The sequence below is a fragment of the Balaenoptera musculus genome, chromosome 11 (genome assembly GCF_009873245.2).
Source record: "Balaenoptera musculus isolate JJ_BM4_2016_0621 chromosome 11, mBalMus1.pri.v3, whole genome shotgun sequence".
Classification (NCBI taxonomy): Eukaryota; Metazoa; Chordata; class Mammalia; order Artiodactyla; family Balaenopteridae; genus Balaenoptera; species Balaenoptera musculus.
The window spans coordinates 47,534,916-47,557,527 of record NC_045795.1 but is presented as its reverse complement, the minus strand read 5'-3'; the positions used below and the strand labels follow the sequence as shown (position 1 = coordinate 47,557,527).

Here is a 22,612-nt window from a genome sequence, read left to right as displayed (position 1 = left end):
GATTGCTTGAATTGTGAGCTCCTCTAGCTGCTTTTTTTCTCAGGATGCCATTTTTACTTGAAAGAACGGACAAACTAACTATGGTTATTCAGACTTGACATTTGACAGATATTTCCTCAGAAAGAAATGAAGTGAGCCTGTCACCAAGAAAAACAACTCATGGTACTTGCTACTAATGATAATGAGTCTAGCTTTCATAAAACAAAATTATAATTTTGAAAAACGTGTCTGTTCTCAACACTTAAAACTTACGAGATTATTGATAATATTATCAAATGTGATTTTTTAAAATATTGTGTAATGAAGTGTGAAATTTTACAAATGGATGAGAGATCCATTCAAAGTATATGACAGACCAATGGATTTTAATGTAGCAGTATGTAAAACATTCATTTGAAATGGTTTCAGATTCCACCTTACAATCTAACCTTTAAGAATGACTACTTGTTGAGTTTGGTGACACATCAGAGAGGAATATCCAGTCACCTGAAAAGAGTATTAGAACATTTCTCCCTTTTCCAATAGAGTATTTGTCTGAACTTGGATTTTTTTCATATATTTCAACCAAATAACAAATCATATGAGATGGATTACAGAAGTAGATATGAGAATCCAATCATCTTCTCTTAAGTCAGATATTAAGAGATTTGAAAAAATGTAAAAGCTATTCTCACTAAATCTTGTTTTGTTTTTGAAAATTTTTTTTTAACTAAAATGTTATTTATGTTAACATGTAATGGCTTTATTTTTAAAAATGAATTTAAATAAATATTTTAAAGTTTTCTTAGTTTTACTTCCAATATGGTTAGTATAGATGGTAAACTTTATAAACAAAGGCCCTTTGAGGTCTTCAGTAGTCTTTAAGGGTGGAAAGAGATCTTGAGTCTGAAGGTTAGAGGGGTGCTGCTTATTCCCTTTTCCCTTTTAGCTGTTATCCATATGAATACTTAATTTGGGAGTAAAATGATAATTAAAGCCACAATATGATTTATTAATCCTGTTATTAGTATATGGTTACAATAAGTTGGTATAAATATAGTAATGATAAAAAGGCAAAACTCTCTTCAGGCGAAAATATATTTGGATCTTTCCTGAATTTAAATGAAATTAAGAGCCAGATTTAACTATGTTGTTGAAAATTTATTCTCTAAAAAAAAAAAAATACACACACCCATTACATATATCCTTAGTGTATGCTTTCTTTTGAACTAATTGTTATAGAAAGGTTTCAGTTGAAAACTAGTTGCACATTCCTCTTTTGGTATTTTCAGTTATAACTAAATGTGTGTATTACTTGTCAGATCTCTTATGCTCTGACCCTGCGTAAGTGGTAGTTATTAGCTTGGAAGATGAGGTAACTTAGAGGACCCTGATTGGTTGTACCATGAAAGCAACTTAGAGGGTTCATCTGTGCAAAGCACAGTGACCTAAATCAGCTATGTCCTCCCTGCCCCTGGACTCTGCAAGGGACTTACTGCACTACACTATCAAAAACAAGGCATTTATATACCGCTATGGAAAGATTTCGGCTGGAGAAGAAGTTACCTGTATGTACCTAGTTATAATCTTGTGTTTTATTTACGAACAAGTTTGAATCTTTCAGAGTTTAATAGTGAAGCTTGAAGAAATGTCAGGCTTATTAGCACTGGCTTAGAATAGTATCATCCTCTGTGTCCTTGGCCGTGGAAGTCATCCGCTGAAAGGAGTAAATCCTTGTGTGCTATTAACAATGTTTGTAGCATTTTTATTATTCTGTAGAATGCGTCTTTTGATTAGTTAGTATTACTTGAATGAGGCTTTAAGCAGTTTTATATGGCTAAGATATTAGGAAAGAAATTACTGTGTCTTAATGGTTAAATATGTTTTGAAGCTAAACTGAAGTATTTGATAACTGAAATTACATGGTTAATAATCATAATTTATGGGAGGTGTTACTTTTGGGCTATAGCCATATGTCTTATAATGAAGAAATTACTTTGTGATAGGGATCTTCTGATGCTGTTTTAATAATGGATTTTGTAAACCTCAGGTGTCAGAAGAAGATAATAGCCTAGGTTTATGACTATATTGTTAAATAATCTTTTAACACTACTTTCCCCCTAATATTATGCCTTTGGCATGTTAAAGTCTTATTTTTGATCATTTGACCAAGACAGTACAAATTGTGAATTTTGTCTTTTCAGGCAGGATAAATGACTATGAGAGATATTGGTAAGACCTGTTTGATACAAAACTTAGATTTGTTTGATTTTGCTGGGAATTCCTACTAGTGAATTGAATTTTGATTTTATCATGTGTTGATGCTGGGCTTTTTTGTTTATAAACTGATTGATTAAATTCCAAACTATTGAGTACCTATCTATGTTTGAGCTTTGATTGTGTTCATAAGGAGGCCGTAAGTGTATCCAATATAAATTTTTTAGCCCAGTGTCTTGTCCTTTGGAATATACACAACAGTCAATGAGTATTTAACCAAGGCCCAGGCCCTGCTTGATGCTGAGGAGACAGTGGTGAGCAAAATGGACATGATTCCCTTCTTCTTGGAGCTTATTGTTCAGGCTGGGAAACAGTTAAGCAGCTAGTTACATAAATATGTAATTATAAGTTTTAATAAAAACTATAAAGAAAAAGTACTGTGTATTCCCAGCCTGTATTACAGTGACCTTGGTCTCTTGTCTCCTGGATAAAGAACAAGTCCCTTAAGCTCTGTTTGGGGTGTGTGTGTGTGTGTGTGTGTGTGTGTGTGTGTAAAATGAGAAGATGGAACTGGAAAAGTAAAACCTATCCATACCTATGAGTCTGTGAGACCTCATTTATTCATCAGGAATAGAGAAGATAATTCATTTATGCCTTGATTTCTTATCATGGAGAGCCCCACCTTAGCTGTAAATTAACTGATAAGCTGGCCATTTGATTATATTACAGTTTTTTATTCACTGATGTATCCTCAGTATCTGGAATGATGCTCAACACATAGTGTACATTCAGTAGATATTTGTTGAATGAATGGATGAGTCCAAACTCCTAGTCTTTATTTAAGGAAATGAGACTTTTTTTTATGGTCCATCAGATTCATGTGGTCAGGGGTATTAACCAGGGAAAGAATAGGCAAATAGACCATATTGCTGAGGGATTTCCTGGTTTTTTCTTGTTGATTTTTGGTAAAAAAAAATCTTGGAATTCTAAAAATACCTAGCTAACGGTAACCCCTGCTGACTGAAATTGGGGAATTTTGACAGAGTACCTGCTAGACCTTCTGCTACAAAACATCTACTGGATCTTTGTGTATGTGTGTTTCTCCTTTTGTGCAGAATGCCTGTGCTTTTCTATACATTTTAGTTACTGATAAAGTTGAGATAGTTTTTTAAAAAGCCCATTTCAGAAATAGATTTTATTATTATCCTCATTTCTGTTAATCAATTTATATATACTCGATAACCTAAAGTAAGTGATTCCTATGTGTTTTTTGGTGTGTGTGCCGAATTAGAACTTGGAATGAATGTAAATATCTCCTCATAGCAAAAGTGCCATAAATATTTGTGATTTATAATTTCAGATAGACCCTAATGAGGCTTTCCATTTGTCCATGACTCTTGTGCTTTGGAATAAAGTTTCTGACAATAGTGTTTCACTAATAATCTTCTTTATTATTGGAATCTGTCACTTGTGAGTTTTTACACCTCACACCTCTTTGAGTTCTCTTGCTCTTATATTCTTTGACCTCTTCACTTTTTCCCTTTGTAACTTTTTCTTAGAACTCAGATTTTCTTTAGTGTTAATCATGGTGTGTATTTAAAATAAAAATTTCTGAAACTTTGTGTTCCAGTATCTGAATCTATCCAGTTCCTCCTCTGTCTGGTGACAAAGCATTTTTCCCAGGGCTTTAAATTTTTTTCTGTCGGAATCACATGATCGCCTGAGTTTAAAATTTGTGATTTTAAATTGCTTTAATTTTCCATATACCTTTTACATCTCTTCCACCTATTTTAGAGTAATGAATCAATCAAAAAATGCCAAGTGAATTCTTTAGAAACTATGAATATCATTCTTTGGCTTTTTATTTTGTGAAACAGTATTCACTGATGATTTCTCCCTTTACCTGGATTAGGAAAGATTATTTGCTTACCCTTAAGCGTTTTGCCCATAAATTTAAAGTTTTTTTAATATTAAGTTCAACTCTTGGTAGTAGGTGGGATAAGGTTGGGAATTGGCAGTATTTGGAAGAAACTTGTATTTTGTGGGACAACATTACTATTTATATATACTTTGATAGGTTGCCCTAGGAATCTTGGGGAAAATATCTGACATACAAATCAACTTTTAGAGCACTAAATAGATTTAGGGTTGCTTGTAATACAGTGAAAGTATATAGTAACTTTACAGTGTTTTCTTGTGAATTGGAATGTATATTTCATTTTCTGCAGGATTAAAACAAAGTAAATGAAGTGAGAGTAGGCCCTATAAGGCCTCCTAAAATGGTTAAGGGCAGGAAGCAGCCTCTCTTGAAGAGCAATTTAAATATATATGGCTTAAGTCTGTAACATAACCAAGGACATGGTGTGCAAACTGCCGTGCAGCAGAATCACACAGAGGTTATTGAAAATATGGATGCTTGGGCTCCACCTAAACTACTGGGTCAGCATCTCCAGCACTGGGCACAGGAAACTGAATTTTAACAAACTCTCTAGGTGTGTCTGAATTTATAATATATCATAAAATCTGAAAATCTCTTAAAGTAATACAGTTCTAGATCCTTATGAGAGTTAGTTGCCTTCTCTTGGCATTTCATCCTAGATGCTTAGGAACGCATTTCCTATGAATAATTCTCCTATACAACCACAATACTATTTCAGGATATATTTTGAATCTTCCTATCAGTTTTAATTAGGAAATTAATAGGTATTTGTTTCTGTAATTGTTAAGACTTTGCTGATTAATCTAGTTTTAAAGCTGTATGGTAGATGAGAAAGCATTTTTAGTCTCCTTATTTAGATTCAGTAAAATGTGGGCCTCTTCTGTGCACAGCTGTGCTTGTGCCCTTGTGCTTGGCACACACACATGGCACCTCGCCTCACAGCTCTTTCAAGGGCAAGTAACACTTGTAGATGAGGACCAAGTAGATAGGTGACAAGGCTTTCAAAAGATTTTATACTTAAGTCTACCTCTGTGTTCACATGGTTAAAATAAATCAAAGCAATATAAGAAAAACAGTAAATACAGAAGTCAGAGGTAACCAGTTATACTGTTTGCTTGTATGTCCTTTCAGTTTCAGTGTTCATTGTGTAAATGCAGATACTCCTCTTCTGGGGACTTTCTTATACAGAAAGTAGTATGCTGTACATGTGGTTCTCTATCTACCTTGTGTGTATTTCATTTTATAATAGGTCTTAAATATTTTTCATGTCAGTGCATAGCATCTTGATTTTTTTTAGTAGCTTGCTATTCCATCAAGTACATTGCCATTCCTCTTTAAGGGCCCCTGGGGATGGTTTCCAGTCTTTTCCAGTTACAAGCTGCAGTAAATAACCTTGCACATTTGTTATTTCATATACAGAGAATTTAAATTTTCTTAGTGATCTTGTATGGATAATTCTTAAATCTGTTGTCTTCTGTGTTATAGAGCAGTTGTATTCTGAATAGTTACCTTATTTTATAAATAAAAAATTGAAACCAAGGCAAAATAATTTTCTTAAGATTACAGTGAGTCAATCTTGCATTGGTATACTTAGGGTCCCTTTTTATTCTTCCGTGTACTTGAGTTTTCCCAGTGCCTTGGCTTTATTTCATTTTAGGTAGGCTTTATAAGGACTGGCTTGTGTGGCTTACTCATCTGAGGTTAAGAACGAAAACATTTTGATGTCAGGGGTGGCTCTTTGCTTTTGCTATTTTTAGTTTTCCACTATATTCTTGGAGTTAAAAAATGAAGAAGAGTTTTTTTCTAGATGCAGATTTAAAAGTAACTGACATATTAAATTGAAACTTGAATTTATTCTTTTTAAAAATTACCAAAATTACATGTTTATTGTTCACAGAAAATTAAACACTACAGGGTTGTCTGTTTCTGCTTCCCTAGCCATCCGTGTGACACAGTGTCAGTGGTTTGATGTTTAACCTTTTAAATATTTACATGTATTTTTTACATCTATTTCAAAAAAGAACTCAAAATTGTATTTTATATAGTGTTTTAACTAGATCTATATTTAGAAATATGGCTTAAAGCTTATCCTAAGATGATAGAATTTAAAATGCAGTGTTTTTTCAGAAATGTATTTCTACCTTGAAACATCAATCCCTTCGTTCTGAGGGATATATTTATCCCTCAGAAAATATATATATTTTCAATATATAGCCATATGCACCTGCATATTTTGTTGAATTACTTGTAATATGTTGAGATGTGCAACGTGTGTGCCACTTAATATTTGCCTTTATAGCAGACTGCCTTTCTGATTCATGTTTCACAGTTGTTGAAAAGTAGATAATGTTTTTAAGGGAAGGGAGAAATGCAGATACCCCCTCCCTGTTTTGTTTTGTTTTGTTTTTAACAGTGTTGTGTTGTAAATTTTCCAGACTTCCAAAATTTTCACTTTAGTTTTTTCTACAAGTTACGCATGAAAGCATTCTCATTGAAAACCCAAACATTAACAATAAAATTATATATTCACTTGGCTTTGAGTCACTTCCTCCAGGCTTCACAGAGGGTATCTAAGGAGAGCAAGGTGAGTGGACCATGAGAAGGTGAATAGATGCACATCCTCTTTTTTACATGCCCCTTTTGGCACACGTGGCAGTATTTTTCTGTGATAGATGTTTACAGGTCAAAGAGTATGTGTATTTTAAATAAATATTGTGAGCTTGCCCAACTTCAGCTGTTTCATAGTGTTAGCTGATTAGTGTTAGTACATCTAAACCTGTAAGTAACATCTGCATAGAAATAAAAGAGGTTTTTTTGTTTGTTTGTTAAGGATGAGAGATAAGTATATTGTTTTGCTTCCTTGGCAGTTGTTCTGGTGAAATGAAAGTTTGGAATGGGAGCAGTTAATCCCTTTTAGAATACACAGTGTGCTACCTCTTGGATCATACAACATCTGTGTCTTTTGTTTGAGAGGCAGCTTCTTTTTTGTACCTACCTGTGCATGCTTAGTGACTAAATAGCATGACGTCATTGGAGGAATGGTTTTAGAGTGTGGCATGCTTAATGGATGGTAATGATTAGTTCTTCATTCTTGTACGTGTGTGTGTGTGTGTGTGTGTGTGTGTGTTTCCTACTTTAGCCTTTCCTCCTTATTAAGGGAGTGCGACTGCTGTGAGGCAGGTTACCACACATACAGCTGTCTCTTCTTTCTTAGTCTACTATATGAAGATGTATAATGGTCTACACAGCCTGTTTCCAAGTCCTTTAGATATAAAGCCTTAGCAAGTCATTTAACTTCTGAGTTTCCTGTATTAAGTTGAATCCCAGTTCTTTAGAGTCATATACAAGTACCTCTTGATATCCAGGTCTATTTGATTCTACAGTTTGGATATCTAGCCTTCCTTCAGAAAGTAAGTTTGGATATTGAGATCTGCATTTTCTTAATATACTGTGTCTGTTTCCGAGTTTGGGGTAGCAAATAGTGAGGGTTTGGATAGTAGGGAATATATTTGAAAATTTAATCAAATTGATTTAGTTCCTGAGTTTTAAGATATTAGAATTAAGACACTGAGAGTTTGGATAGCAAGGAATAATTGTATATGAATTTATTTTGTATGCACTGAAAAAAAAACCTATACCCAAAAGTAAGATATTTTAAGGTCAAGAGTTGAAGGAGACCTTAAAAGATCATTTTACCCAACCTCCTATTTGATCCTTTCTAAAACAAACTGGCCCTCCAGTTGATGCTTGGACATGGAAAGTGGTGAGAAGCTGACTATGTTATATGTCCTTCTGGTTTATTGTTTTAAGTGGAGAGGAAGTGCTAGGCAGTGAGCAAGCACGGAGACCATGGGGGAAAATGACTGTCATCTGATGGATAAAATAACTTCCTTCTAGAAAATTGATAGTGGAGTACTATAAAGTTATCAATTAAAGCATAAGGACCTTCAAAGAGAACAAATTAGATTAGTTCTTTTCCTTCTTGAAAGATGCTGGGGGTTTTTTCCTCTTCTCCTTTGGGAGGTTTGTAGTACTTTGCTTCTGTCTGAGCAGGAATATCATCCATTTCCAGTTGCCCATCTTTTGCCTGCCCTGAATGACTGGTTGGGTCATCTACCTCATCATCAAGCCCTGGCTCCTTTCTGCTCATTTCTGTGTTTTTTTAGCCTCTTCCTGGGCCATCCTTTTCCTTCCGTTCATCTCTTGCTTTGATCCTTTGACAGAGGCATTGTGGCACAGGATTTCTGCAGTAAGAATGCCTTGCCAAATGAGGTTCCATATTCTGGGTTCCTCTGTACTGCACACATGCACACTCCACGAACTGATCCATGTCACTCTTGAAGTTCAGATAGGCCTTTGTCACATCAGTCAGCTCTTCCTCAGAACCTTTGTCTGTCTTTTCAGAACCTTGAGTGTCCTCCTCCAGTGTGTGTCCCAGTCCCAGGTTTGGTTGAGTACAGCGGAGTCCTTATCCACTGTCCCCCTGCTCGTTGTACTCTGCTCTCTGGTCTTTGTCACTTAAGATGGAACAGACTTCCCTGAGGAACTGGAAGTGGTGGGTGCTGTCCTCCTCGTCACTCTTGCCCACTGAATCTGGGTGCACCTGTAGGGCCATGGTGGCTCTGCTCACCTCATGGTGGCTCTGCTGGCCACTCCCGTCAGCAGTGAAGGTCTGTGAGGCTGCAGAGCCCTGCTGGGCATGGGTCCAGCGTGAGCCACAGCTCACATAAGACCTCTGAAGGGAAGGGGCTTCGTCCATCTGTCTCAGTCAGTGACGCAGAATCTTGTACATACTAAATTCATAATAAGTAGTTAATGAGGATTATATAATGTTCTTTTGAAAGTTAAGTTAGAAGTTGAGAAGGGAAATTTAAGCTAAAATTTTCTTTTAAAAATAGTCTGTGTAGTGTTTTACAGTAAATATGGTTAGTCTTTTTGTTGAGCTGAAGAATGGAACAAAATTGTGAAGGTTGACTTCCACAACTGAAAGCTGGACTCTCCTTAGAGGTTAAATTTTGGCATGGCTTTTCCTTTGTAGAGAAATAAAAAGTTCTTATAACTTTGATTGTTTCTTGGTAACTTATGAGTGAAAGTGATACTACATGTTAAGTCTATGGACTTATTTTTGACCATTATATGTTTAACCATAATCCAATGTAGCGGAGTTAAGCGGTTTTTTTTTTTTTTTTTTTTGGTTAAGAGTACCTAAGAGCAAAAAAAAAAAAAAAAAAAAAAGAAGAAGGAAAGAAAAAAAGTACTCTATATTGATATCTAAGGGTTTCCCTCATCCCCGATTTTCTTTAATTTCTGATCTGGAGGATTGTTCCATTGAAGTGAGTATGTGTACCAGTTACCAGTAACTTCCATAGAAGACCAATGAAAAATCTTTGTCATTTCAGTTCTTTCCATGAGATTTTTGAATGGTCTTCTGCGGATTTAAAAAAAAAAAAAGCCTATAAACATACTTTTAAAAGAATACAGTTAGCTATATTACGAATTCAGTTCTTTGAGAGGAAGGCAATCTGTTACATATTTTTGGCTGTCTCAAATAACACACCCTAGTAAGTAGGTCCTCAGTATATATTGATTTCATGAGTGAATGAGAATAATTTCTTTTTAGGGTCCCGATGAAGAAGCTGTTGTAGATCTTGGCAAAACCAGCTCAACTGTGAACACCAAGTTTGAAAAAGAAGAACTAGAGAGTAAGTTTGTCTAAAATAACTTGTTTAGCAGAATAAATTACTAATGAATGTTTGTTAGTGTCCTTTACCTATTATTTGTTGAAATATTTGTTGTTGTCATTGTAGAGCATACATTTAGAAGAGTGTTCAACACTTTTCTAAATATAGTTTAAAGAAGAGTAATACAGCAAAAACCCATTTAACCACTACCCATATCTGCAAATAGAACATTCCCTGAAACATAAATATCAGAATGCTTTTCAAACTTTACTCATGGTTACCATTACTTATCTTGGAAATTGAAATGCCACAATTATAAAATGAGTTAATTCTTTAATTTTTTTTCTAACAGCCTGGGTAATTTGAATTATGAGCAAATTATAGCGTGCCAGACTAATAAGCCACAGTTACCACTGGTTGTCATCTAAATGTTCGTTTTATATGTCTGTTAATCAGCCTTTTAAAGTACTTATAAAAACCTCAGCATAGAATTGTGTAGCAAATGAGTTATTTGCCAATCTGTTTTCCCTGAGCCAGAAGAAGCCCTGACAAATGGTTTGTTTGTTTGTTTCTTTTTTTTGAAATAATTTTAGATTTACAGAAGAGTTGCAAGGGTAGTACAGAGTGTCCCCTGTATACGTTTCACCCAGCTTTTTCTAATGTTAACATTTTATTTAGGTGTAAGTTTATGAAAATGAAGAAATTAACATTGATACAATACTACTAACTAAACTACAGATTTTATGCAGCTTTTACTAGTTTTTCCACTGATGTTCTTTTTCTGTCCCAGGATCCCGTTGAACAGCTCAGGTTGTGATAGGACACTTAGTTGTCAGGTCTCCTTAGCCTCCTGTAACCTATGACAGTTTCTAGATCTTTCCCCGTTTTTCATGACCTTGACATTTGGAAGAGTAGTGGTTAGATACTAATAGAATGTCCCAAAATGTGGGTTTGTCTAATGTCACATTGTGACGTTATAATCTCATAGCCCAGATCATGGGTATGTGAGGAGCATACCACACGTGATGTGCCCCTCTCACCTGTGGACAGGTGTTATCGACATAACTTAACTATTGGTGATGTTAAGCCTGAACACTTGCTTAAGGTGGTGTTCATGGCAGATGTTTTGATAGACTTATTTTGGGGTTTTTTTGAGACCTACATTTTTGAGTTAAAGTCTTCTATGACAGCTGAATGGAGCCATTGCTTTACAAAAAGAGGTGGAAAGAGGCACAAATAGGTGTTCTCCACATTTGCTTCCTGAAATGGAAAAAACCCGTTTTTTAAAGTAACCTGTATATCTAGTGTATTTATCAGTTGATGGTATTAGCCCTTGGTGTAATTAACCCTTGGTATAACAGAGCCCTTGGTGCTCTGTAAAATAAGAGAAGTAACAGGAGACTAACATTGTTAATTACATGAACTTATACGTAATTCTTTTTTATCATAGTAAATTTTGGTATACTTTTGTGTATGTTACTTTTTTTCCTTTTTGGAAAACTAATACTGTCAATACTCAGAGATACTGCAGGTTTGGTTCTAGACCACTGCAATAAAGTGAATATTGCAGTAAAGTGAGTCATATGAATTTTTTTGGTTTCCTAGTGCGTATAAAGGTTATGTTCATGCTATATTGTAGTCTATTAAGTGTGAATAGCATTATGTCTAAAAAACAATGTACATGCCGTAACTAAAAATACTTTATTGCTAAAAAATGGTAACCATCATCTGAGCCTTCGGCAAGTCATGATCTTTTTGCTGGTGGAGGGTCTTGCCTTGATGTTGGTGGCTGCTGACTGATGAGGGTGGTAGTTGCTGAAGGTTGGGGTTGATTTCTTAAAATAAGACAACAGTAAAGTTTGCCACTTTGATTGACTCCTCCTTTCATGAATGATTTCTCTGTAGCCTGCAAGGCTGTGTGATAGCATTTGACCCACAGTAGAATGTCTTTCAAAATTAGAGTCCTATCAAACCCTGCCTTTGCCTTTGCTTTATCAACTAAATTTATGCAATAATCTAATCCTTTGTTGTCATTTCAACAATCTTCACAGCAGCTTCACCAGGAGTAGATTTCATCCAAAGAAACCACTTTCTTTGCTCATCAGTAGGAAGCAAGTTTTATCATGAACTGGCAGCAATTCAGTCCCATCTTTAGGCTCCACTTCTAATTCTAGCTCTTTTGCTATTTCCATCACATCTGCAGTGACTTTCTCCACTGAAGTCTTGAACCCCTCAAAGTCATCCACAAGGGCTGGAATCAACTTCTTCCAAATGCCTGTTAATGTTGATATTTTGGCCTCTTCCCATGAATCATGAATGCTATTCATGGCATCTGGGAAGGAATGGTGAATCCTTTCCAGAAGGTTTTCAATTAACTTTGCCCAGATCTATCAGAGGAGTCACTATCTATGGCAGCTATAGCCTTCAAGACCTGAAAGTTGAAATGACTCCTTGATCCATGAGCTGCAGAATGGATGTTGTGTTACCAGGCATGAAAACATCATTAATCTCTTTGTACATCTCCATCAGAGCTCTTGAGTAACTAGGTGCCTTGTCAATGAGCAGTAATACTTTGAAAGGAATCTTTTTTTCTGAGCAGTAAGTCTCAACAGTGGGCTTAAAATATTCAGTAAACTGTTGTCAACAGATGCGCTGTCATCCAGGCTTTGTATAACCTATAATGGAAAAGAATCTGAAGCTATACATGTGAAACTAACACAATATTGTAAATCAACTAAAGTTAAATAAAAAAGAAAGAAGGAAGAAAGGAAGGAAGGAAGGAAAAAAAATACATATATAGAGCACAGGCAGAATAGACTGAGCATGACTCTTAAGGGCCCTAGGATTTTCAGAATGGTAAATGAGCATTGGCTTCAACTTCACGTCACCAGCTGCATTAGCATGCATGTCCTTTGAAGCTTTGAAGCCAGGTATTGTCTTCTCCTCTCTAGCTATGAAAGCCCTAGATGGCATCTTCTTCCAATAGAAGGCTGTTTTGTCTACATTCTATCCAGACCATTAAAACTTTCTCCTTATCAACAGTAAGGCTGTTTCACTTTCTTATCATTTGTGTGTTCACTAGCACTTTTAATTTCCTTCAAGAACTTTTCCTTTGCTTTCACTTCTTGGCTGTTTGGCACAAGAGGCCTGGCTTTATGCCAGTTTCGGCATGCCTTCCTCACTAGGCTTAATCATTTCTAGCTTCTGATTTAAGGTGAGAGATGTGCGACTCTTTCACTTGAACGCTTAGAGGCCATTGTAAGGCTTTTAATTGGACTAATTTCAGCATTGCTCTGTCTCAGGGAATAGGGAAGCCCAAGGAGAGGGAGAGAGATGGGGGAACGGATGGTCAGGGGAGCAATCAGAACACATACAACATTTATCGATTAAGTTCACCATCTTATATGGGCATGGTTTGTGGTGCCTCCAAACAATCACCATAGTAAATCAAAGATCACTGATCATGGACCACCATAACAAATATAATAATAATGAAAAAGTTTGAACCATTGCAAGAATTACTGTCAAAACATGACACAGAGACAGGAGGTGAGCAAATGCTGTTGGAAAAATAGTGCTGATACATTGGTTCAATGCAAGGTTGCCACAAACCTTCTATTTGAAAAAAAACACAGTATCTGTGATGTGCAATAAAATGAGGTCTGCCAGTAATGTTTCCGAACATTTTACCAGGTCATCGAGCTGTGTATATAGGTGTCCACGTGCCATTTAGTAAAGAGAGTCGCCGGCGTCACAGGCATCGTGGACACAAACATCACCACCGGAGAAGAAAAGACAAAGACTCAGACAGAGAAGATGGACGGGAATCTCCTTCTTACGGTAAGAGAATGGAAAGTTCTCCATTAACAGTTTAAGGTTCTTTCCTGGAAAGTTTTTTTTTTTAATTAAATATTTCCTTTTTAAAATTGTATTTCTGTAATAACTCAGACACAGTATATGCATTGAGGAATACTAATTGAAGTAAGAATATTTTTTCTACAAGAAAAATGCTTAGTTTATTGGTTAAGATCTACTTAGGATGAGTGAAAAAAGTAAGGGGCTTTGGTTTCTTTATTGTATTCCAGCCTTGGAATTGTAAATGTTGAGTCTTGGCACTTAAAATTCAATTTAGGAGGGTTTTTATTTCCTTTTCTCTATTATATATTTCATTATTAACATATGCAATGAACAAATATCTGGAATCCCTAGGCTCCTGGAACAGATTGAAATTTTTTTTTTTCATTTTTAAATACATTTTTTGCCAGAAGATTTTTATCCATAAAGCTGGATTACTTGGTTATCTGTGCAGCAAAGAGTGCTTTGATTTGATAGTATTGTCTTTAGAAGGACAGATTTTTTGTTTGAAAGCAGAGCAATAAAGAAGTACCAGTAGACAGAGGAAATGATGGGAATCTCAGAAAGCAAAAAAGGCATATGGTAGAGGAAAATGAATTATTATCTGATAATAAAGATTAGTAGTTATTTAAGGGCCCCTGAAAGCTGGAAAGGCGAGAGCCCGAAAAAATAACTGTGCGGCTTGAGCAGGACATTGCACTCTGTTGACATGTAAGGCATCATTGGTTTTTTAGGACATCGTGGCCCATATGGCCGTCTACACCATAGGTCCTAGTGTGTGCATTCTTGAGGAGCCATGTGAGCTGCACCCCCACAGGCACTTGTGTGCTGTGCTGAAGGAAAGTTCTTTTGATGAGGTAAAGAGGGAAAGAATTACTGTGTATACTACAGCTTATGTCATGATCATAAGAAAGAAGATACTGATGGCCTAGTAAAATATTAAGTGCCAATTCTGTGCTAAGTATTCCACCAAGCCCTTGACATACGTGCTTTGACTTAATCTTCTCAGCATTTTTAAAAAATTAAAGATAGATATTATTGTTTTCGTTATATAGATGGAGAAACCTCAACTTAGAGAGGCTAAATGATGGGAATCTCTTAGCCAGTACTAAGAGATCCTGATGGCCTAATAAACTATTAAGTGGTCATATAGCTAACAAAAATATGTCGCTGGTGAAGGAAAAATCAACAGTAATTTTAAAAGCATCACTAGTGGACTTTGATGACATTGGTAGTTGAGAAGTATTTTGCTGTTATTTTGTGAGTGGATCGGTATGCTTCTCTATTTCATTCTGAATAAAAAGGCACACAATATTTTTTATAGGAATGCTGCTTACTAGACTGTAAGTATGTTTATATGTTCACCTGGCTAGGTGGTTTAATGTTCAAGCTTAGGTCTGAAATATGTAGTCTAAATATAGTTGTTTGAAAAATAAATTTGGTGGAGAAAATATTTATAACTTCTTCATAGAGTAATTATACCTAGAAAAGTTTTATGCCACAGAATTGGGTTTATTTTGGTTTTAACTCCAATCTGTGTCCTAGAAATCGCTATGAAGTCCCTTCTTTCTTCCCCCCACTCTCCAAAAAGAGATTACACAGGTGTTTTGGACATGATGGACTAACAGGAATTGCATTTGCCCTCCAATTTTAAACAGTTAGAAAACTGCACAAAATATATGAAACAGTAATTTTCAGACAATGGACAACAAGCAGCATAGGATGCTGAGCTCTGTTACTACAAGCAACTGTATGCCAATAAAATGGACAACGTGGAAGAAATGGACACATTCTTAGAAATGCACAACCTGCCGAGACTGAACCAGGAAGAAATAGAAAATATGAACAGACCAATCACAAGCATTGAAATTGCAACTGTGATTAAAAATCTTCCAACAAACAAAAGCCCAGGACCAGATGGCTTCACAGGCGAATTCTATCAAACATTTAGAGAAGAACTAACACCTATCCTTCTCAAACTCTTCCAAAATATAGCAGAGGGAGGAACATTCCCAAACTCATTGTATGAGGCCACCATCACCCTGATACCAAAACCAGACAAAGATGTCACAAAGAAAGAAAACTACAGGCCAGTGTCACTGATGAACGTAGATGCAAAAATCCTCAACAAAATACTAGCAAACAGAATCCAACAGCACATTAAAAGGATCATACACCATGATCAAGTGAGGTTTATCTCAGGAATGCAAGAATTCTTCAATATACGCAAATCAATGAATGTGATACACCATATTAACAAATTGAAGGAGAAAAACCATATGATCATCTCAATAGATGCAGAGAAAGCTTTTGACAAAATTCAATACCCATTTATGATAAAAACCCTTCAGAAAGTAGGCATAGAGGGAGCTTTCCTCAACATAATACAGGCCATATATGACAAACCCACAGCCAACATCATCCTCAATGGTGAAGAACTGAAACCATTTCCACTAAGATCAGAAACAAGACAAGGTTGCCCACTCTCACCAATATTATTCAACATAGTTTTGGAAGTGTTAGCCACAGCAATCAGAGAAGAAAAAGAAATAAAAGGAATCCAAATCGGAAAAGAAGTAAAGCTGTCACTGTTTGCAGATGACATGATATTATACATAGAGAATCCTAAAGAGTCTACCAGAAAACTACTAGAGCTACAAAAGCTACTACAAAATCAATGAATTTTGTAAAGTAGAAGGATACAAAATTAATGCACAGAAATCTCTTGCATCCCTATACACTAATGACGAAAAATCTGAAAGTGAAATTAAGAAAACACTCCCATTTACCATGGCAACAAAAAGAATAAAATATTTAGGAATTAACCTACCTAAGGAGACAAAAGACCTGTATGCAGAAAATTATAAGACACTGATGAAAAAAATTAGAGAGGATACAAATAGATAGAGAGTTATACCATGCTCTTGGATTGAAAGAATCAACATTGTGAAAATAAGTATACTACCCAAAGCAATCTACAGATTCAATGCAATCCCTATCAAACTACCACTGGTATTTTTCACAGAACTAGAACAAAAAATTTCACAATTTGTATGGAAACACAAAAGACCCCGAATAGCCAAAGCAATCTTGAGAAAGAAATACAGAGCAGGAGGAATCTGGCTCCCTGACTTCAGACTATACTACAAAGCTACCTTAATCAAGACAGTATGGTACTGGCACAAAAACAGAAATATAGATCCATGGAACAGGATAGAAAGCCCAGAGATAAACCCACACACATATGGTCACCTTATCTTTGATAAAGGAGGCCAGAATATACAATGGAGAAAGACAGCCTCTTCAATAAGTGGTGCTGGGAAAACTGGACAGCTACATGTGAAAGAATGAAATTAGAACACTCCCTAACACCATACACAAAAATAAACTCAAAATGGATTCAAGACCTAAATGTAAGACCGGACACTATAAAACTCTTAGAGGAAAACATAGGAAGAACACTCTTTGACATAAATCACAGCAAGATCTTTTTTGATACACCTCCTAGAGTAATGGAAATAAAAACAAAAATAAACAAATGGGACCTAATGAAACTTCAAAGTTTTTGCACAGCAAAGGAAACCATAAACAAGATGAAAAGACAACCCTCAGAATGGGAGAAAATATTTGCAAACGAATCAACGGACAAAGGATTAATCTCCAAAATATATAAACAGCTCGTGCAGCTCAATATTAAAGAAACAAACAACCCAATCCAAAAATTGGCAGAAGACCTAAATAAACATTTCTCCAAAGAACACATACAGATGGCCAAGAAGCACATGAAAAGCTGCTCAACATCACTAATTATTAGAGAAATGCAAATCAAAACTACAATGAGGTATCACCTCACATCAGTTAGAATGGGCATCATCAGAAAATCTACAAACAACAAATGCTGGAGAGGGTGTGTAGAAAAGGGAACCCTCTTGCACTGTTGGTGGGAATGTAAATTGATACAGCCACTATGGAGAACAGTATGGAGGTTCCTTAAAAAACTAAAAATAGAATTACCATATGATCCTGCAATCCCGCTATTGGGCATATACCCAGAGAAAACCATAATTCAAAAAGACACATGCACCCCAATGTTCATTGCAGCACTATTTACAATAGCCTGGTCATGGAAGCAACCTAAATGCCCGTCGACAGACAAATGGATAAAGAAGTTGTGGTACATATATACAATGGAATATTACTCAGCCATAAAAAGGAACAAAATTGAGTCATTTGTTGAGACGTGGATGAATCTAGAGACTCATACGGAGTGAAGTAAGTCAGAAAGAGAAAAACAAATATCGTATATTAATGCATGTGTGTGGAACCTAGAAAAGTGGTACAGATGAACCGGTTTGTAGGGCAGAAATTGAGACACAGATGTAGAGAACAAACGTATGGACACCAAGGGGGGGAAACCACGGTGGGGTGGGGATGGTGGTGTGCTGAATTGGGCGATTGGGATTGACATGTATACACTGATGTGTGTAAAATTGACGACTAATAAGAACCTGCAGTATAAAAAACCAAACAAACAAGCAAAAAACAACTAATACTAAACTCATTGGGTTATTTGTATGGAAATATGTTAATATAAATGTTTCAGACATTACATGAAATTTCTAAAAATCTTATATGTTCTGGTATAATGTTATAAGTCATAATTCTGGTTATTACTTTAAAATGTATATTTCAGAAATAACTAAATTTTCTTGTCAATTGCATTATTATGAACTTTCATCAAATCTTTAACCATGGTCATTTTTAAGTCTTTTGTCATTTACAGACAGTTCTGTGTGTACTCTGATGCCTTTGCAAAAATGTTCCTATAAAAGGTTTTCATCTTCAAGGAATTCATGGAAAAGACTCTGACAAGTACAGGTTTCTGGTAACTGACTATACTGCTGAACTGAATGAATAAGCATTTTCCGAACTCTAATGGAAAACTGGTGAATTCATAAAAGTGCTAACAAAGATCAAGGTGAAAAAAAAATTAATTACATGGAACTGAGTGAAGTGATGAGGATGATTATAATTTTTGTGACTTTTTGTTTGAATAAAAAAAAAAAAACCCTAAAAGTAGAACTACCATACGACCTAGCAATTCCACTACTGGACGTATACCCTGAGAAAACCATAATTTAAAAAGAGTCATGTACCAAAATGTTCACTGCAGCTCTATTTGCAGTAGCCAGGACATGGAAGCAACCTAAGTGTCCATCAACAGATGAATGGATAAAGAAGATGTGGCACATATATACAATGGAATATTACTCAGCCATAAAAAGAAATGAAACTGAGTTATTTGTAGTGAGGTGGATGGACCTAGAGTGTGTCATACAGAGTGAAGTAAGTCAGAAAGAGAAAAACAAATACCGTATGCTAACACATATATATGGAATCTTAAAGAAAAAAAAGGTCATTAAGAACCTAGCGGCAAGACGGGAATAAAGACACAGACCTACTAGAGAATGGACTTGAGGATATGGGGAGGGGGAAGGGTAAGCTGGGACAAAGTGAGAGAGTGGCATGGACATATATACACTACCAAATGTAAAATAGATAGCTAGTGGGAAGCAGCCGCATAGCAGAGGGAGATCAGCTCGGTGCTTTGTGACCACCTAGAGGGGTGGGATAGGGAGGGTGGGTGGGAGGGAGACGCAAGCGGGAAGAGATATGGGGACATATGTATATGTATAACTGATTCACTTTGTTATAAAGCGGAAACTAACACACCATTTTAAAGCAATTATACTCCAATAAAGATGTTAAAAAAAAAAAAAGGAACAGATCCAGAAATGACAAAGTTGATGGAGTTCGAAAACAAGCATGTTAAAGCAGTATAATATATATGCTTTATATGTTCAAGAAGAGAGAGGCTGAAAATATATGAAAGTCCCACATGGAACTTCTACAGATGAAAAATGCAGTATCTGAAATGAGTAGTACACTAGATAAGATTAACAGATGATTTGACATTACAGAATAAAAAAGATAAGTGATTTTTGAAGATATTGTGATAGAAACTAATCAAAATGAAACGAAAAAAAGCTGAAGACCAATAAACAGCATCAGTAATTTGTTGGACAGTATCAGGTAGTCTATCATATGTGTAATTGGAGTGCCAGAAAAATTTCCAAAATTAATAAAAAGTCTGAACTCACAGGTCCAAGGAGTTCAGCAAAACCCAAGGGGAAGAAACATGAAGAAAAAACCGCACAAAGTCACATAAAAATCAAACCGCTGAAACCAAGACCTAACAGTCCTAAATGTATATAACAACAGCTTCAAAATCCATGAAGCAAAAACTGATAAAATTGAAAAGAGAAAGAGAGAAATCCACACTTATAGTTGGAGATTGCAACTCTCCTTTCTCAGTAATGGATAGAACAAGTAAACAAAAAATCAGTAAGGATATAGAAGACCTAAATAACACTGTCAGTCAGATTGATAGTCACATGCATAGAACATTTCACCCAACCACAGCAGAATACACATTCTTTACAATTGCATATTGAAGATTTAACCAAGATCATATTCTAGGCCATAAAACAAGTCTTAATACATTTAAAAAGACTGAAAGTGTATTCTGTGACCACAAATAGAATTAAACTTAAAAGATATTAAGAAAAATGCCCAGATATTTGGAAATTAAGCATGAAGTTTCTCAGTAACCCATGGGTTAAAGATGCAATCACAACAGAAATTAGAAAATATATTGAATTCATGAAAATGAAAACACAGTACAGGCAGAAAATTGAGAGAAAATCTTGCAAAGTGAGGACACAGTCCTGACACACACAGGTTTCATTTAGCATGGTACTGTGCAAAGTGAGGACTGCCTACATATTAGAATTTGTTAGATATAGCTAAAGCAGTGCTTAGAGAAAAATGTATAGCATTTAGTTTTTATACTAGAAAAGAAGGGACTTCCCTGGTGGCACAGTGGTATAGAGACTCCACGCTCCCAGTGAAGGGGGCCCAGGTTTGATCCCTGGTCTGGGAACTGGATTCCACATGCATGCCACAGGTGGGAATTCGGGAGTTTGCATGCCACAACCGAGGAGCCCACCTGTTGCAACTAAGACCCAGTGCAAACAAATAAATTTAAGTAAAGAAATTAATTTAAAAAACGCAGAACAAGAAAAGCCTAATCAATGATTGTTGCTTGTAACTTAAGAAATTGAAGGAAAAAATACTGCAAATTAAGCCTAAATAAGTAAAAGAAAAGAAACAATAAAAATGAAAGCAGAAATGAATAAAATAAAAATCAGACCAACAGTAGCAAAAATCAATCAGACTGAAATCTGGTTCTTTGAAAAGATCAATAAAATTGAGAAATCTAAATAGCCAGACTGATCAGGTGAGGGAAAAAAAAGATACAAATGACCAGCACCAGAAATTTTCAGTAAAGATTCTACAGATATTAAAGAATAAGGAGGGAATATTATGAATGATTTTATGCCAACAAAATTGATACTTCAGATTAAATGGGAAAGTTTCTTAGGAATACATGCTATTAGGCAGAAATGGGTAACTTGAATTATCCTACATGTATAAAAAGAAATTGAATTTGTAGTCTAAAGCATTCCCACAATGGAAATTTACTCCCAAATGTCATCAAACATATAAGAATGAAATAACACAGACTCTGCCAGAAAATTGAAGATGAGGGAACACTTTCCCATTCATATTGTGAATCCAGCATTACCCTGATACCAAAACCTGATGAAGATGTTACAATAGAATAAAACTACACACTAATTATTTCTCATGAGTATAGATTCAGAAATCCTTAACAAAATAAAAGCATATCTTATCCAGCAATACTTAAGAGGGATAATACATCATGATGGTGGTAATCTGAATAGTGGCCCCCACAATGTCCATATTCCTACTGTCCGGAGCCTGTGAATGTTAACCTTATTTGGCAAAAGTGAATCTGTAGATGTGACTAAGTTAAAGGATTTTGTGAAGTGGAGATTATGCTGGATTAATGCAGATGGGCCAGATTTAATCACAAGGAGTCAGAAGATCAGAGAGGAGATGGTAGTTATAGTGATGGAATGAGGAGGCGTCCAGACCTAAGGAATGTAGGCAGCCTCCAGAAGCTAGAAAAGGTAAGGAAATGGATTTTCCCCTAGAGCCTCCAGAAAGAACCAGTCCATGATTTTTTAGCCCTGTGTAAAATTCATTTTGGACTTCCGGTCTCCAGAACTGTTAGAGAATAAATTTGTGTTATTTAAGCCACCAAGTTTGTGGAAATTTGTTATAGCAGCATTAGGAAATTAATACGATGAACAAGTAGAAATGCAGGGTTGGTTTAAAATTTAAACATCTATCAGTGTAAATAAACATATTAATAGTATAAAGGAGAAAAACCCATATAATCATATCAATAAGACAGAAAAAGCCTTTGACAAAATTCCTCCCCGCTAGTTTGCTAGGAGTTAAAATCCTGTCTTTAGATAAATTCTATTTATCTACATCTAACAAATTCTATTTATTTAGAATTTTTCTAAATTCTAAATTCTATTCTAGAATTTTATCTCCTTGCAAACTAGGAATATTAGAAAACTTCTTCAGTGTGATAGAGAGCATTTAGAAATGCTGGTGAAAGACTGAATGTTTTCTCCCTATGAATTGGGAAAAGGCATGGATGTCTTCTCTCACCACTTCTGTACAACATGGTACTGGCACACATAGCCAGTATAATAAGGCAAGAAAGAAATGAAATGCATCCAGAAGGTAAAGGAAGAAGTAAAATTGTTTTTATTCATAGTTACAGAATCATATGTGTAGCAAATCCTAAGCAATCTACAAAACTACAGAACTAAGTGAGTTTAGCAAGGTTACAGGATACAAAATCAGTGTACAGAATCAACTGTATTTCTATATAGTAGCAATGAGCAATCTGAAACTGAAATAAAAAAGAACACAATAG

General features: G+C 35.6%; 1 protein-coding gene and 1 pseudogene across 8 annotated transcripts in view; one reads left to right on the top strand and one right to left on the bottom strand.

Annotated features, from left to right (window-relative positions):
- SLC4A7 (solute carrier family 4 member 7) overlaps positions 1-22,612 on the top strand; it is a 115,067-nt gene that overhangs the window by 32,192 nt on the left and 60,263 nt on the right. For all 8 annotated transcript variants that reach the window (XM_036867800.1, XM_036867799.1, XM_036867801.1 and 5 more), the window contains exons 2-3: positions 9,756-9,837; positions 13,510-13,656. In XM_036867800.1, the coding sequence (XP_036723695.1) occupies positions 9,756-9,837; positions 13,510-13,656 (229 nt within the window). The remainder of the gene's footprint in view (positions 1-9,755; positions 9,838-13,509; positions 13,657-22,612) is intronic.
- LOC118903456 lies at positions 8,097-8,894 on the bottom strand (annotated as a pseudogene).